Consider the following 18,047-nt stretch of genomic DNA (forward strand, 5'->3'; position numbering starts at 1 on the left):
TTAGTTGTATTGGTAGCCTTGCTAAATATTTTCTTTATTTTTAAAGATAACATTGACACATATTTCAGTCAGCTAATGAATCAACACAAGTCTAAACTGACATTAAAACTGCATTCAGTTGTTTTACATTGTCTTTGTAGGCAGCTTGTAGTAAAAACTACATTGTCAGTCGTCCTCGTGATGACCGGAAGCTGCCTGAGTTAATTAGTTAAAAGCTGGTGTGTTGTTGTTTTTTTTTCTTCCGTGTTTGTTGTTTTGTTTTCTTTGGCTTGTTTGTTTATTGTTCCAGCCAACCTGTCGTTGTTGTAGCCACTGATGCTCAGCAGCTTCCTGTCTTTGTTGAGCGAGAATCGCTCGCGGACATGCGGGTGCTGAACTCTGCACCTGCGTCACGCGGCGTTCCACTCCACGGGTCACACTGAGCCCGCGGGACACTTCCCTCTCTCTCCCTCTCTCTGTTTCTCAGGCTCCCTATTTTCCGTCTCTCCGTCTCTCTTTCTCATTAGCTTTCTTTCTCTGTCTCTCTCTACTTTCTCCTCCTCTCTCTCTCTGTGTGTGTGTGTCTCTCGCGCTCAGCCGTCATTAGCACACCGGCGGTAGATCCCCACCGCAGAAGCGGGCCCGCGAGGCACGATTCTATTCCCCCTGCGCGCGTGCGAGGGAGAGAGAAGCCTCTCTGAAACGAGGGCCTCACTGGCCGGAAAATACAGCCAATTATCTCCCTGGAATAAGGCAGTATCCATCATGGTGTGTGTGTGTGTGTGTGTGTGTGTGTGTGTGTGTGTGTGTGTGTGTGTGTGTGTGTGTGTGTGTGTATTCATTTCAGAGGCTTTGCAATATATAGCCAGACTCCAGACCACTGATATTTTAAACCTCACAAAGCTATTAAAACATTATTATTGTTGTTGCTTTTGTTACTATCATTTATAAATTTTAATCTTGGACCACACATGCCATAAGTAGCAATTTAATTTTACCCTTAATGTCCATATCCGCAATAACAAAATATAAATCCATAATTTAAAGGACCATTTAGCACATTTTTGACCCCATAACATGTGTTAGAGTATACAGTACAACTAAAAGCTTAAAACATTGAACAAACCTATTGGTCATCCCTACATGAATGCACTCTTGTTCTCACATATTTTATTAAGGTACACAAGCCTTAATAGAAAGAAAATATTAATTAATTAATATTAATAATTTTATGTTCATATGTTGTCCCCTTAAACAGTGAGAGTGTGACTCTAATTCTTTTTTTTTTTTTTTTTAGCAGTTTCAGTGGTGGAGTTACTTTTTTATTTACACTTTAATCAAAGATTATATAAGCCTAAATGATGGCAAGGTTGAATTTATTTTAAAATAAATATCTGAAATATTAATTCTGTTTTTTTTTAATTGTTCCTCCCAATGATTGAAAATTCACTGTCCTCTGCAATAAACAATTTGTTAAAATGAAAAGAAAAATTAAATTTAATGGTTTTCTTCAGTGCAGTTGTTGGCTCATTAATTAAATTTTAATGAGTTTTTTATTTTTATTTTTATTTTTTTGCCTAAACCAATATGACATTTATTATGTGATGAACAGACAACAGTTGTTAAAACATAAACTCACATTTCACTTAAATCAGAAAGACTGGCAAATATGCCCGGCCTGTGAATGTGAACCATTACGTTGAATATAACAGTAATTAAAACTATTAGTGTTGGCATCCAACTGCAATTTCAGTCATTCAGAAAGTTGCATTTTCTTTTTAATCCCCCAGATGTACACACTTTTGCTTAAAGGTGTTCATTAATATTAAATGAAATAAGGTAAATAAATTAATGGAATATTACCATGTTTCACATCCTGAATGGATTAAACTAAAAGAGACAGACCCCCAGTCTCGTGGAGAAAAGGCGCAGGCTGCACACCTCGCATAATAAAACACATGGTTTATTATCAATGTGATAGAAATGAAATCACTGGACAATTAGAAGCATGTCTACCCATCATCAGCACCATGACAACAGCTCTATAAGAACAGAAAAACACTGGATGAGTCCTGCCTCCCCCCGCCGGCTCACAAAGGTCGAATCACAGATAAATAGGCCTACTCCAAAGTAGCTGGTGCACCTATTTACACAACCATCCATTTAAATTAATATAAATAAATATTTACACACATAAATTAACTCCCTCCCTCCCTCCTCGTACTTGTGTTAAGTCACCAGACAAACCTGTTTCACAGATAGAATGCTCATCACCCAATCTTCATACCCACAATGCTTTTTCTGTGTGAGGACAAACACAAGCGCGCACACACACTCGCTCAGCCACACGCACACACACACACACACACAATGTTGTTTGTTGGCTGCTCACAGCATCTCAGTCTTACGGGATGCAGGCAGGGGGAGCGAAATGGATGTAACACAGTAACCATCATGTCCTCAGGGGAATGAAAAGAACGTAACACAGATGAAACATCCCTCTGTGCTCTCTGACACTGGCCCACAGGTGTCTTCCTCTGCCTTTTTTTCTCTCTATCAAGCCTTCCTCCTCTTCCTCCTCCTCCTCCACCTCGGCCCTGTGTGTGGCAGATCAGTGGCAGTGGTGTAAAGCTAGAAGTAACGGTGTAACGCCTCTGTCTGTGTGTCTGCCTCCCTTTTGGCTCTCCTTCATTGCCTCCCCTCCTGCTTCATTTCCGCTGCTTCTCCTCTTTGTCGGCCTTGTTGCCGCCGTCCCCGTGCCGGTTGTTGGGAGGGTTGTTGAGAAACATCTTGTCGAGTCCTTTGAGAGCCTCGGTGAGGTAGTTCTGGAGGGTGGTGAGCGCGGCGCAGATGGCGGGCGAGCCGAAGCCGTGCGTGATGAAGGAGAAGTGGGAGAGGCAGCTCTGGATGCCGGGTTCCAGGATGGGGCTGGGCCTTGAGTTGCCCAGGGGAGTCCTATCCTGGGCCAGCAGGTCTGTGAACTCCTTACACAGCTGTCTGCAGGGGAGAAGACACAACGTCAGGAGGGAACTCTGACTCATCGTAGGGTTTCCCTAAAATAGCTAATTTATTTGAGATAGATTATGTCATACAGGCTGATAAAAGGTACTCCTCTTCTTCCGCTTTTCTTAATGTTTATACAGTTCCAGTGTTTGTAATTTTAGTGTTTTCCAAGCATGACAGATGTCATTGTTTCCATTTAAATGTTAGTAGTGGAAGGGCTGACAGAATTTTGTGTACAAGTTTGAACTTTCTGAAAACCAGATTTTGTTTCTGCCACCTCTGCTGCACCTACCAATCCAACAAAATCATGCAAACCTGTGTGTAACCTGATCAAAACATCTCATTAAGGTGCCCGCAGTCAATATGTAAATAATCAAACTGCAGAATTTTAAAGCACAGTAAGTGCTTGGTATTCAATTAGCACGATACTGACCCTGTCAGCAAAACAGTATAAAGTACTGTATGTGCAACTGCTGCCTATCTTTAAAACTCAGGGGATGCAACCAAATCAACCACCACCATCTTATTGAGATGCCTCTGTGGTGAAACAGTCTCAAGGGATGATAGTGAGGGTATTTTTCAGCATTAGCTGCAGATATTCCTGCAATATTACCTGGAACTGAATATAACCTATTAATTAAAAAAAGAAAAAAGGCTGACAAAGCAGGAAGACATGTTATAATTCCACAACTCTAACTGCACTGAGGAAAAAGGAGCACATTCTGTTTTAGCTGCATTTCAGTGCATCTGTTATTTTTCAACCCAGGTGCCAGAATAAATGTTGGCACTGTTTCTACAAACCATGCATATGTTACTGGTGTATGGATCATATGTTACATTTTGTTCATTTCACATGTAACCGATATGTTGGGTTAGGTTAAAGGACAAAAAACACTTGGCAAGGATGAGGGTAAGATCATGTTTTGGCTTAAAATACCTGGTTTTGTCATCACAAACATGGCTGGAAATTTCTTAACAAGTTGTTGCAAAAATACCATGTTTGTTGCCCCAACATGGCTGGGGAATACCCGGTTTTGGCACCATGATGCACTGAAAAGGTCCTGGCATGCTGTTAAAAAATACCCGGTTTTGTCACCACAGAAATGGCTGGTCATGTCCTAACATGTTGATAAAAACTACCTGGTTTTATCGTCACAAACATGGCTTGAAATGTCCTGATATGTTGATAAAAAAATACCCGGTTTTATCACCACAAATGTAGCTGTAAATGTCCTGACATGTTTAAAAATACCCGGTCTTGTGACCACAAACAAGGCTCATAATGTCCCGACGTGTCGTTAGAAAAACAATTTTGTTGCCACAAACGCAGCTGAAAATGTCCTGAGATATTGTGAAAAATACCCACTCTTGTTGGTCTTGATCATTAGTCTGCTGCTGTGTGCTATGTGGCAACCATCTTACCTAGGTGTCATGCCATCTGCCATCCCCACCTCCTCTTAATGATGAGAAACTCAGCTCATATATGTGTAATGTGAATTACATCACTTTAGATGTAGATTTAAATGTTGATGTGTATGAAATGTACAATCCATGGTTTGCAGAAACGTACAATGCCAACTTTTTGTTCTGGCAACTGGGCTGTATTTTTTTTTAAATTTCCATGTCCTGTGGAAAAGCAGCTCAACAGGACAGATTAAAAAACAACTGTGGTGTCAATAATGTAACAGAGCAGTATGTTAGGATAATAAATTATGTTGTTTGAGCTACCAACTGTGCTGTGCTTTGTGACAGCAAGGCACCTGTAAAATAATGTTATTTAATGGATTTTAAAAAAAGCGAAAGCAGTGATTCACCCTCAGCAGTATTCTTGTTTGGGTGGGAATGACTGTAAAACACCACTTGGATCATCACTGAAACCCAGACTGATAAAGATTCTCTCAGATGGTTCAGCAGCTCCTGAAGACAGCATGACTCCACCCACCTATTTACTGGGAGAGGAAACTAGCAAAAGCTTGGTGCATCAGTGCTGTTTAATCATAGCTAAATGAGGTTTTAGGTTTCATTGGTACAATTCACCACATGGTGCGTACTGCCCACCCTCTGCTAGGACAAGCCCTAAAACTCTCTGAATGTTGTGTGCCAAATCAAGATACTTACAAGAGAACTGTGGTGTTTTTTTAACCCTATCTTCCCTTTATCAGCTTGTATGACAATCAGTTCCAAAGAAACATTTTTAACCTCTTTAAGGAATGTTCAGTGTATCCAAAGCCTAATTGTGCAACAACGCTTTCTTTCAGCTTTTCTTCATTTACCTGTTTAATTTTATGATTTTTAAAATGCTTTTGGAAATCAGTCAGAGAAATTAAAAACATTAACTGGATGCAGTCAACTGCTACAGTACATCTTAACCTGAACAGAGTGGCAGTGCCGAGAGAGTTTTCAATGTAATGAGAGTATTTAATTCACTAAAAAATTTCTTCTGGCTCAGTTGCATTCTGGCATACTGAATCTGTGAAGAAGTTTAAAACTCTTTTTTTGTTTTTCCTTTGCTTTAATGCTACAACAAATCCATTTCTTTTACTGACTCCATTGAACACCTCAACTATAAACACATAATCATTATGACCTCATACCAGAGGTGTGGACTCGAGTCACATGACTTGGACATGACAAAATCAAAAAAGATTTGCAATTCCACTTGGAATTTAACAGCACTGACTTGTGACTTAATTTGGACTTGAGCCTTTTGACTTGAAAATACTTAACACTTTCACCTATGCCCCAAAATTAAAGTAAAATCTCTAAAAAATTCACCTCAGAATCAATTCATTTCCCTTTATATCCCAAATTTACTAACACTGAAAGCTATTTGTTCCCAGGAAGTCGGCATAATCAATTACACTAAATTCCCCAGATGATCCGCTTTGTTTGAATCCAACAGAATCCAGTTGAGTTGCAGGACAGAACCATGAAGGACCAACGTTACTTAATTGAACGCCAACTGGAATAAATAATACCAAAGATGATTTTGTCTGTGTACAAAAACTATGCAGTGCTCAACAAAAAATGAATAGCGGTGTGCAAAACATGCAGGTCCAAATTTACAGAGAACTTTCAATAAACTTTCTTTTTAACAAATAAGTACAGATTTTAAAAGCATTCATTATTTTTTGTAAATTTAATTTATTATTACTATGCTCATAAATGGAGTTATATTGGTTAAGAGCACATTGTGACTCGTGTAGGACTTGAAACTCAAAGTTTCGGCCTTGGGGCTTGAGCACAAAGACCTTAGACTTTTTTGTGACTTGCAAAAGAATTATTTTGTCCCATCTCTGTGTCATACCGTATGTGTTTGTTAAATTATCCTTAAGAATGGAAAAATAAGTTACCACAATACTTTCACAGCAAAAATGCACCCATAAATACAAGGCTAATGTCAACAGCACATATTTGAACACTGTGCAAAACACTAACACCTGATGTCTCCAAAATGGAGTGTAATAAATGCACAGAGCAAGAAAGTTGTGTGTTTGAAGCCTCCACATTAAGAGCCAATCTTTCACTGTTAATATATGTAATTTAAGACAAGAGGTCATGAAATGGACCTTCGTTCTTCACTTTAGATTTCAAGCGAAAAACGCAACGGTAAAAGAAAATCACGTCTTCACCTCGTTCTGCTTGTTAAATTTCAGCAAATCATCCTCTGGTTTTAGGCCCACATTTTATATTCAGGACCTCTCTCTCTTTCTCTCAAATTTGTACTTGCATGCCCCATGCACACACACACGCACACACACACACACATCCTGTAAGCGGCCTAAGGGCAGAGCTCCAGCAAATGAGTGACAGGCTGTGCAGGCCGAGCCCAGCTGGGGTTAGGGGAGTAGAGAGGAGAAGCCGCCACCCCGGGCTACACTCAAGGCTCTCGCTGTTGTTTTCTGACGACTTGAAACACTTCACTGCTAAATAATGAATTTCTAACAGGCAGCACCGACACACAGTATTGGAACAGGTTTGAATCTGAGCATCAAACATCCACCACCGAACACACCGTACATACCGAGTACATTGGGATGCACACACACACACACACACACACACACAGAGGCAAATGGTTTATGCAGTGCAGACCAGCAGACTATTTATGCAAGCTAAAAATACAAGCCTCCTGAAGGGATCTTTGTGAGATGCTTTACAGCTTTGCTTGGAACCTTTTCATCTACAAAACTCATTCAGGGGAATAAATGGACATAGAGAGGGACTGCTCATTAATTGGCAGCGGGCGTTTTTCTTTCTTAGTCATTGTAAAAATAGGAAAAAAATGCAAAGTAATTCCGTGATTGAATCCACATTTATAAATCCACATTACTCTCCTACCCTGCTTCCCTTAAAGAAAATCTTTGTCGCTCGCTTGCTGAAGGTAATCACAAGATCCTGGATTCAATTCCACACTTTAACGGCCATAAAAATTGATTCATATAAGTAACTTTATGAGGAGAACCAGTAAAACGGATCGCCTCTAAGACCAGAAGCAGAGGTCAAACACACACTGGCAACCTCAGAGTTCGTATTTAATAATGTGTGTGAGCTGTGCAGGCCAACTGAAAGTGTCCAGCATTAAATATAAAGTTATTCAGGTGGTGCTACTTTTGTTTGTAAGGTTCTTGACTTTATATAGATTTCAGCTCATTTCTTAAACAGCTAAATTTAATTTAACTGCTCTAATTGTTCAGTGTCAATTAGCTTTTTTATTCCAGGTTAGATCCATATTGAATTTAATGTGTTTCACTAAGAAGATCTCACTCCAGTTTTTAAAATGTCAGTGCCATGCTCACTGTGGCAAGATGGACTTAGTGTGACGTAAAACAGAGAGGATACAGGAGAGGTTTACACCCTCGGGGGGCCTTAAAGAGGGGCCACAGAGGCCCCAGGAAAATGAGAGAGAGAGAGCTTATTTTCACATTAATTTCATTCATCAGAAATGGAACTACTTGCAGAAGAAGAACCTGTTTTTCAGCCTGTATGTGGGACAATTACATAATTAAAATCAACAGCAAAGAAAATGTTTCCAAATGGCACCCTGGAACAGCAGAGCTTGTAAAATGAGCAGATTCTGAGCCTTAAATGCAAGGCCGTATAGGTTTTGTTTCAACGTTGAGGGGGACACACATGAAATGGATGAAATTTGGGGGTCATTTGCTAGAAAATTTTGATCATCAAACACTTAATTTTCTGTATCCTGCTGAATTTGTATTCTTCATTTTGTGCATGATCTGCATCAACTGATAGCTTGAATGTCTTATATATTGTCAAAATATAAGTTAAGTCCTCTGTTACCTTATGTTTTTGTTGCAGGGGGACAAATGCACAGGTGTGTCTCCCCCTTTAAATGTACACCTATGCATAACTGTATGGCTGCTTGAGTATTTCCAACCACTTTGCTTATACATAAAGACATGAAGTATTATGTATGTATCAGGGCCCTGACCTGGTTGGATGTGTTTAAATAGCTAAATTGCTCATTTAAATAATGAAACTAACACTAGAGTATAATGCCATCACCAGCCGGCATCTCTCTACATGCCACACTGCAGACATGCATTACATATCCTATGACAGACAACACCCTATAAAGGCTATAAGGGAGCAGAATCTAATCAAACGCTCCATCAAACTCACTTTGTCGCCAGCAGCATGTTTTTCCGCGTGTGCAGCTCGTTGGGGTCCGCGTGCTGCCGGTTGAGGTACTCGCTCACGGCTTTGGTGGGGAACTCCGTCTCGCAGATGTAACCGAAATCCCGGGCCAGGTGGACCGCTTCACCTGGAAAGAGGTAAAGGTGCGGTTGGAGTGGATGGAAATATAATGTGGAGAAAAAACAAGCTGCAGAGGATGAATGCAGGTTTGACTCAGTGGTGGAGAATTTCAGTTTTACAACTTCCAGTGCAGATTTTTTAAGACGTATAAGAGTCTCCCCACTTACTTTTTTATTTAAGATTGTATATGTTAATGTTAATTAATATGCTGCGGCCACATTATTCCTGGGCACACGTGATGCTTTTACGCACCGATTTCCCTCCACTATCGTCCTCTCGGATGACGCAAAAACATCAGAAGTTTTATCGTGAAAATTAATTCATAATTATTTTGTTATGCTTTTTGTAGGCAAGAATGATAACAAAATTTCAATGTAGACGTGTAAATATAGTGTAAGTAACTGTCAGTCAGGCAGTAAAAAATATATAAGGTTGTCTAAAATGGCAAATATTGAGTTTAACAAAAATATTCAAAAGAAAAAGTAGAAAAAATATTGTCTTTATGTATTATCTAGTTGCAGGACATTGTTTCCTTAATTGGAATGACCAGATGTATAGGGAATATTATGAGAAACATGAGCTATATGCAAAATATAGGCCCATATAACCTGGCTAAATGCAGGTGTAAAACCGGTTAGGCCCAAACTGCAGCCTTTAATTAAATAAATAATTAATTAATCTGATTTGGTAACACCAGTCCTCCTCAGTTGTTCAGTATTGAATATTTATTTTTGTGGTATTGCACTACACCATTTTATGAAAACAGGGTCATTTTCATGTGTGGAGTGTGTAAGGTCATGACCTTTGCAGACCCATATTTTGACCATGAATGCTTTGTCAAATCGTTGCAATGAGGAGTTTAAAGTCTAAATCAAATGTTTGGTTTTTATGCGTTTTTGGAGTGCACAATTCCCCCTGTAGTTTCTGTATTTAAGGAGTTTAAAACGGTAACTGAATCACCTTCTACAAGAGATGTTAGTAATGTGACGTTGGCAGCTTTGCGTCTTCCAGCAGGTAAATTGAGTCCAATCTTCTCCAGCTTTTCTCTCAGACACTTCCCACCGTTTTTGGACTTTGCTCTGCAGAAAAGAAACGAGTTCATGTAAATTGCATATTTAAAGCAGGGCACATTTATTGAGAAATGTTTTATAGTAGTAAAAAAAATCCTCCCACATAGCATTTTATTAACAAATGACTAATATTCGCTTTAAAGTTTGGAAACTTTATAGTCATCAGCTTGTGCTCCAGTGTGTCTCCGGAGGTTTAGTTAATGTTAAGTAATATCTATGAGCTAAATGGCACACACATGCAGAGGCCTTTTCCTACAGCGCAGGCTTTAATTAATAGATCCCCTGCATATTTAACGAGCCACAAGCTTCTCTCCATCCACACAGTTGTCCCTGCGTCAACATGCTCTCAGGCTGCAGTCGTACCTTCTCAACACGCCCCCCAACAAGGAGGCGTTGAGGCACTCGGGCGGGGACAGTCTCCTCTGCACCTCCCCTACGGTCACTTTGTACTTGGAGGTGGAGCTGAGCAGCGACAGGCGGCCCGGTACCGAGCAGAACACCTCGTTGATGTTGACGGTGACTCCACCGATGAGGCCGTCCTTGCCGAGCATCAGGGAGCCCATGTTCTTGGGTGGCATGGGGACTGGAAGAGGGAAGGTTAGAGGCGGTGTGAGTGCTGCTCTTACATAACAACAAGGGGACTGAGTCAAGTTAGAAATCTTTCTCTCCTGTCAAACTTTGCGCGCTCAGAGGGCGGCCCTGGTCTAATGAAGCGCCCACGCGCTGGGCATTTGCTGTTATTTAATGTCGCGCGACATTCTCATTACAATATTATCGATTGTTGATTGGCTCGCGCTCTCAAATCGCATTAACCACCTCCCTGTCTTTCCTCCACGGCCGGTTTAACTCCCACCAGCACCAGCAGCACTGGATGCTCCTTCATCCCGCGCGTTAATGCGCGCGCTAATGGCGTAAAAAAAAAGGAAAAAGAAAGAAGCAGCCAGCTCGTGCATGCATGCGTAGGGGCCAGTGCGAGGGGGTTTTGATGGCTCCACGGGGGATAATACCGCAGATTAGCTCTAAACGAGCTCACGAGATCTCCGTGAGCGGTGCCATTTATTACATCAGCGGCTTAAATGCCCCGCGGGGAGCTCAGTCACTCAACATCCCGTAACTAAATCACCGCACATCATCAGGGCGGCAGCATGGCAGCCTGTCAGCGACACACTGCCTGCGAGTCAATATACCGGGATCCTTTAACCTGGCTTCCAACTCCTTAGCCTGGGCACCCAAAAAACACAAGAGGTGGTGCGTTCAGGTACTAGGAACCTTTTTAAAAGATGGAGTTGTGGCGCGTCTGGTCCTGTTTAAATCCAAGTGGTGCCCAGATTTGCTGTTTTCATGGGAGAAACTGTAATTGTACACACCATAAATCATCACAATGCATAGCACATATAGGATATAGAATTATATAAAATTATATAACGAAACAGGGAGGAAAGAGAGCCCAAGATGAGCTGGCAGCTGTGCGCAATATCAGCATATAACGCACAAATAAAAGCCAAATTATTTGATATTTGTACTACATCTGGTCAATTTTGTCATATTGTTGCATTTGTAGTGTGTGTGTGTGTGTGTGTGTGTGTGTGTGTGTGTGTTTGTGTGTGATACCTTTCTTAATTACTGATTGATCCAGGATGTTGGTGCCGTTGGTGTCCTCAATAGTCTGTTAGAGCCAAGATAAATACAAATCATTATAGTCTGCTTTATAAAAGGAGATCCATGCTGCCCTAACCCACTTAACGAGCATGTCAAAGTTATTTTTAGTTCCCACAAAATCCTCCTGGATTCATTTCAGGTGTCCAAAAGAATAAAACAAACGAATCCGATTAATAATCCATTCTCTCTCTCATTTAAAATCATCATGGCATGACTCATATAGACCAAGCTGCTCTCCCAAATTTAAAGCCTCATTCATCAGTCTCATTCATCACCCTGCGAGATAAATTCCTCTTTGAATAGACCTGCTGCTGTCGTCATTTCTGCACGCTCGTATACAAAAGAAGAAAAAAAATAACTTGTTAAAACAAATTTAAATGGGGGTTAATAAATGCATGACACAAATACGCAAAGCCAGAAATGAGAATGTAATGTGGAGGTTAAATGGCAAACAATTCGTGATGGTTGTGCCCAGAGGGGAAACGAGGGGAAGATGGAATCCTACACAGCTCACTATAAAGTCTACAGCTGGCTTTGTATATTCTGCACCTTGGGAGGAACAGCAAGAAAGAAAAATCTATATTATCCCATAAAACAAAATGACAGCCTTCAAATTCTGTGAATTCAATGACAACAATAATATGCGTAATAATACTAATACTAATAATAATATATAATTCAAATAAATAAAATTTTCACACGAAATTATAAAGGTAAAAAACAAAAATCTATTTTCTACATATTAAAGTTAATAAAAAATATTGCAGTATCTTTAGACTTTTCTGCTTTAAATATATATTCATCGTTATCTGAGCTCCATGCAGCAGTTTGTGAATTATTCCACCTATCAGCATCTTCTCATCAAAGGAGATGTCTCAGCTCTCTGAAGATGCTTTGTTTAGCTGTGGGCCATTTGCGTTTAGGCTACAGCTGCTGTGAGAGTCCAGCCCTGAGGGAGCTGCTCTGAGTTCACTGACCTTAACTCTAAAGGCGCGGAGACAATGAAGAAGACAACTGTCAACGATTACAGATCCGTTTCTTCCATTACAATATCTTTTATATTCTTTAATTTAATTTAGATGTGATGTTTAATGACATCTAAACTAGGGGATTTTTCATGCAAAGTTTGTATACCTGCAGTAGGTTTGTTTTAGTTAAATATAAACTGCCATTACTGTAAATTAGAAAAGTTAAATTCATAATTACAGTGCACACATTTTGTATCTGCTTTTACAATGATATACAATAAATTATAATATAATTGCAGTGGCATATGTGGCCCCTGACTTGCAGTGTACCTTTCCTTGCTTATAGTAGTATCTTCAAAAATATCTTTTTAAAAATTAAACTAAAAATATAATCATAATTGGAAGTGGAAACATATATTTACTTTCACCCCTGTAAGTCTCAGCTGTGATCTCTGACTCACCTGAACATCCTCCATACCGTGCAGCCCGTGCAGCAGTCCGTCTCCCATCCCGGGCTCCAGTCCCGGGTGAGCGGAGTGCAGCAGCACATCAGGCCGCCGCACACCGTAGTCCCTCCGCGGGTCCAGCCCGGGCAGCTGAGGCAGCGAGGCCCGAGGCTGCGCCAACAGAGCCGAGCTATCCATCCGCTCCCCGGTGGCATCCTGCCGCTGCCGCGCCCCCCATGCGCTCTGCTGGCTCTGGTGCAGGGAGTTCAGAGAGTACGGGTCGCTGACGTGGGAGTACGGGTCCTGGCTCTGGTAGTGAGCGAGCGGCTGGTACGGCGGCGGAAAGTACGGTGGCTGGAAGTCCGACGATGGCGCGTGAGACAGCGGCGGCGCGCTGGAGTAGGGTCCCGCGTGCGATACCGAGCCCAGCTGGGACAGGCGCGAGCTGTGGCTCGAGACACCGTCATGCCGGTCCTTCAAGAGGGTGCAGAGAAGAACAGAGAAATCAAGTCCATGCAGAAATGGAAGCACATTTTACTGAAATAAAACCACATGGAGGCCTCGGACTGTGATGCATTTATGAGACTATATTGCCCCTGGGGATTTAGCCAAAGTAGCCCACACTGCCATTGAATCTCCTGAAAAAGAAAAGAGCCTGAAGGAAAAATGTTATAGCCTAATTTAAAAGCTCTCACAGCGAAAACCTCCCAGCAGTGTCTACACATGCACCATTTGCGCAATTCTGAAATAGATTCTGAGTGAAGGAAACTCACCGCAGTGGAGTAGGAGTGAACTAACATTTGTAAAGCCTCTGTTGGTGTCACGAGCGGGCTTACGGTAAAACAGCAGGATAGCAGAGATAGTGTCGGGCCAAGATGGCCAAACTCATTCCAGGTAGAAGCAGCGCGTGTGTGTATATCTGCAGGCACGGCCTGGTCTACAGCTCCACGCAGAACCTTCCTCCGCCCGGAGCTGCCGCCGCTCTGAGTGTGAGCACCGAGCGCCCGCCTCTACCCCCGGTATACGGTGTAATTGTTATTCATGACTGAGACTTACAGGAATATTAATGTGCGCGAGGCAGGGGACTGGCGACACATGGAGCGTGAAGCCTCTCGCGCAACCGTGAGTGACGTTTAAATTCCGTGGAGAGCCGAAACGCGCGAACAGCAGGAGATAGAAAGAGGACTCTCTCTCGCAGGAGAAAGCGAAACAGGGTGACCAGACAGACCCGTGAGGAATTCCCCCATCACCAAACATAGCACTTTGGGGGGTGCTTTTATAGGCAAAATCTGACGCAGGGAAAACACTTTGTTGCCATTGGAGACATTTTTGCACAAACCGTTTCTGCGCAAACACTCCAAGCCAAATTGGTGGATAACAGTATAAACAGGGGTTGTTGTAAAGCTCACCTAGTCAACCATGACACTAATATCACCAGGATCAGTGCCTCTGCTCCTACCGGATAAAACTCAGCCTCGTGCCAGCACAAGACCATGTAGAAAATGGTCACACCAAAGAAAAAACACTTTTGCGCACAGACACAAACACCTGCGCAAAGGTGAAACCGTCTTATTCCATTTAACCCAAACTCCAGCCTGCCAACACAACACTCCTGCAAAATAAAGCACATCTCATGTAGTGCTGCAGCTGCCTTTTATTAACCCACTGAAAAAAACCCACCCGAGACACTACAGGGGCGCACGAGGGGCTCGTGTGAACGGTGTCACGAGTCAAAAGAAGCGATTAAACTTTATATTGTAGACTCCGCCGGCCCCTTCTTCGCCCTCCTGGATGACTTGTTTAACAACATTATAGCCTCTCCCCTCCCTCGCGCCGTGGGAGAAAAGCCATGTGCGGCACGAGACAAGGGTTTCCCACCGGGCTGAGCCGAGGGGCCTCGCGAGCTGCCCTTTTCTCCCCTTCGTGGTGCTTTGTGCTCGAGCCCATTCAGCGCGAGCCGGAGCAGCGGTTTCGCCCCCACGCGCGGCGGTATTTCTCCCCTTTCCCCTCGCTCGTTTTTAAAAAAATTATTGTTCTGGGACCAAAGCCAAATGATTTACATACTTCTGACACATCACCGCCCCGCTGACCCTGCGTCTCTCCGTTATTTCTCTTTTGCTATAATTTAAAATATAAGGCATTAATTTGTAATTTTTGCTGCATCACTTGTCTATTTCTAAAACCTATTTAGAGATATATCAGAGGTGGAATTATTATTTTTTTTAATATGTTTTAGCTTGATTTTAAACGTGAATTTGCGCAAAAAGCGCTGTATTTGAAATAAATCCCACATCTGATAATTAAAGAACAAGTAAAATACAAATTATATTTATCCAGTGTCACATATTTTTTCAGTTTTACCCCATATTCCAAAAAGCAACATAGCCACACACATACAATATTATAAACACTTCAAAACATTTGAGCGCAAATGTGCCAAATGTAGTGAAACATCCTCCACAGTCTCCACATCAGTAAAATACCAGGCCTACAGCTTCCTGCAAACACCGCACTTATCTCAACACTTCATTATCCCCACACAGCTCCTCTTATAAGTCCTCACGACCACATACAGACGGACGGTAACGTTACCTCATAAATATCTTCATACTTGACATTCTCAACTAGTTTCCACAGCATGGTCGCTTCTCCGGTGTCGGTAAACCGAATGCAGCCAAGTGAGGCAGGGATGTCTCAACTCTCTCTCTCTCCCTCTCTCTCTTCCTCTTCCTCGCTCTTCCTCTCTCTCCCTCTCTCTCTCCGCCCTCTGTAAAGTCAGGCAGGCTTTGTGAATGGGGAACCCCTGTAAAGACTCCACTACTGTTAAGAAGAGCTATAGGGCGGGCTGACAGCAGCAGCAGCAGCAGGCTGCTCCATCTGAGGAAATAAATACAAAGAGTGCATGTTTTATTTATCACGTATCTCTGTAATTTCCAAAAATAAAAGCACAACCAGTTGGCAACCGCCTTTCATGTGTGCCACACACATTTGAACATCTTTTGTGAAGGGTGACTTAGAACAAGGGTGTCACATGCAGCCCAATTTGATCTCAAGTGGGCCAGACCAGTAAAACCACTGCATAATAACCTATAAATATCAACCTCTGCAAAATTTTCTTTAATTCTGAACACATTCACCCATTTACCAAACAAAGAAGAAAGAAAAAATATGTGCAAATTCAACATTAAGTCAGTCTGTTACTCACTTTCATTACATGTTCATTTTTTCACAATTTTCCACCAAAGTAGAAGCGTTGAAGAAGTAGGTTAAGCCATCCCCTGCCCTCAGCAGCAGCGTTCCACTAATATAGTTTTCAGATAGAAGTCTGATGCAGATTCTTTTGCACTGAAGCTGCTGGTTGAGAATATTTTACACAATGTTTAATATCTTTAAATATGACCATTGAAAGTATTCATTATTATTTCAGACAGCTGTATGCTGGTCAGAGTGGAGAAGCCTCTAAGGAACCTGAAACCTCTCAGCATCAACATTAAGTGTGCAAAATCATGTAGTGGGCCGGATCGGACCCTTTGGTGGGCCAGTTCTGGCCCCCTGGTCGTATGTGTGACACCTCTGACTTAGAAGCGAGTAAAGGTGTTACAATCTTTCTTACAGTGTCTGAATTATTATTATTATTATTTGGAGCAAAGTGAAGCACAGACTGATAACTTATGACATCTAACTGAAGTTAAAAAAAAAAAAAACAGAGTGTAGTCATTTAAATATTTCAGTTGCTGCTGTAACGACGGGATTATGGAGGGATGACTGAACAGGCCTGCTGGGCACAAGCCCAGGGGCCCAAAGTGTCAGGGGCTCCCCCTGGCCTTCATCTGCATAACGACACTCAATTTAACACGCACTGACCAGGAAGAGACGCAAAGCGACTTCAGAGGCACACAAAACCACAAAATGATGCGTATCATCTACAAAGATACGCATATCCCATTTTAGCGAGTGTATGAAGTGTAGCTACAGTTGTGTAGGATGTGAGTGGAATGGAGGCATTTATTATTATTTATTTTTATATATGAGCCCGGTCCTTGAGTGCACCTAAATTTCGTTGTATGTTTGTACACTGACAAAGAAATCTGATCTAAGAACAACGACAACGAAAAAGGTAAACCACCACAAAGTCTGTGTCTTGCTCCACTCCAAGGTGGTGGGGCCTTTTGTGTATCTTTGCCCAGGGGCCCATTGTCTCATGATCCACCTATGGATGGGACATCAAATAGATTTCTACAAAAACAAAAAAACAAACAAGTAAAACTAATTTTAGGTCTAATTTATAGTTTAGTTATTTATAGTTTTTTAGTCACTATCTTCTAATATTTCCGAACGCCGGACATTTAATGCCTCTGTCTTGACAAAGGTTGCTGCACCGTGTTAACACCAGGGACGACCAAGTCTGATATGTTGTATAGAATGTTAGATATCGATAAAGTAAGATACTGGTCCACCAGCAGACTCCAGATCAGCTTCAGTCCTCCTTGGCATAGATACAAATCTGTTGATATCTGTACTGGAGGGATGAGCAGCCTTCTTTTAAAGATGTTTCCTTATTTGTTGTTTAGATGGTGATGGTGGTGGAGAACGCAGTTGAACTCGTTGGTCCAAAATCTACTGTGGTTGTGTAGTTGGGTAAAGATTTTGTGACTCATGGAACCATTCAGTGAGCTCCTGTGCTTAGTTAATCCTTAGTTAATCTGGTTTTTCCTTTAATTTGTCACCAGTCTGTATGTTCGCTTGAATTTTAATGATACGGTTTATACTAAGTGCACATAGACTGGACACTTACATCTGCATGACACTAACGCTACTATGCGATTACACTAAAGGACTCACTTTGTTTAGGGATGGCAAGAGCAGGAATTAAATTCAAAACAGTCTTGTAACTGATAGCTGGATCAATGGAGTAATAATTTATTGATCTAATGTCATAATTAGCAGTGGAATACAAGATGGTGTGGTTACAGCTGACCCACCTATCAACTGATTTATCTGGAAATAGTGTCACACAGTATATCCAACCAAGTAGCAATATTAATTTCACGTAAGTAAATACAGGAAGTGTACTCTGATATCTGACATTGTTTATGTTATATCGGCCAGTGTATGCATGTACGATCTGCAGTGCTTGGTGGTGA

General features: G+C 41.7%; 1 protein-coding gene across 2 annotated transcripts; it reads right to left on the reverse strand.

Annotated features, from left to right (window-relative positions):
• Nucleotides 1-1,577: 1,577 nt before the first annotated feature.
• Nucleotides 1,578-15,815, reverse strand: tfap2b (transcription factor AP-2 beta). Of its 2 annotated transcripts, none has more exons than XM_050058961.1 (7): nucleotides 15,496-15,815; nucleotides 12,919-13,377; nucleotides 11,442-11,496; nucleotides 10,194-10,413; nucleotides 9,721-9,839; nucleotides 8,626-8,767; nucleotides 1,578-2,976 (listed from the first exon to the last, which is right to left on the reverse strand). In XM_050058961.1, exons 1-7 carry the CDS (start codon nucleotides 15,541-15,543, stop codon nucleotides 2,688-2,690), a joined length of 1,332 nt encoding a protein of 443 aa, XP_049914918.1. In that variant the 5' UTR covers nucleotides 15,544-15,815; the 3' UTR covers nucleotides 1,578-2,687. The 2 variants fall into 2 exon arrangements, with proteins under 2 accessions (XP_049914918.1, XP_049914919.1); XM_050058962.1 differs by lacking the exon at nucleotides 15,496-15,815 and adding an exon at nucleotides 13,677-14,658 and having other exon boundaries at nucleotides 1,579-2,976.
• Between the last annotated feature and the right edge of the window lie 2,232 nt (nucleotides 15,816-18,047).

The sequence above is a fragment of the Epinephelus moara genome, chromosome 12 (genome assembly GCF_006386435.1).
Source record: "Epinephelus moara isolate mb chromosome 12, YSFRI_EMoa_1.0, whole genome shotgun sequence".
NCBI classification, from domain to species: Eukaryota; Metazoa; Chordata; class Actinopteri; order Perciformes; family Serranidae; genus Epinephelus; species Epinephelus moara.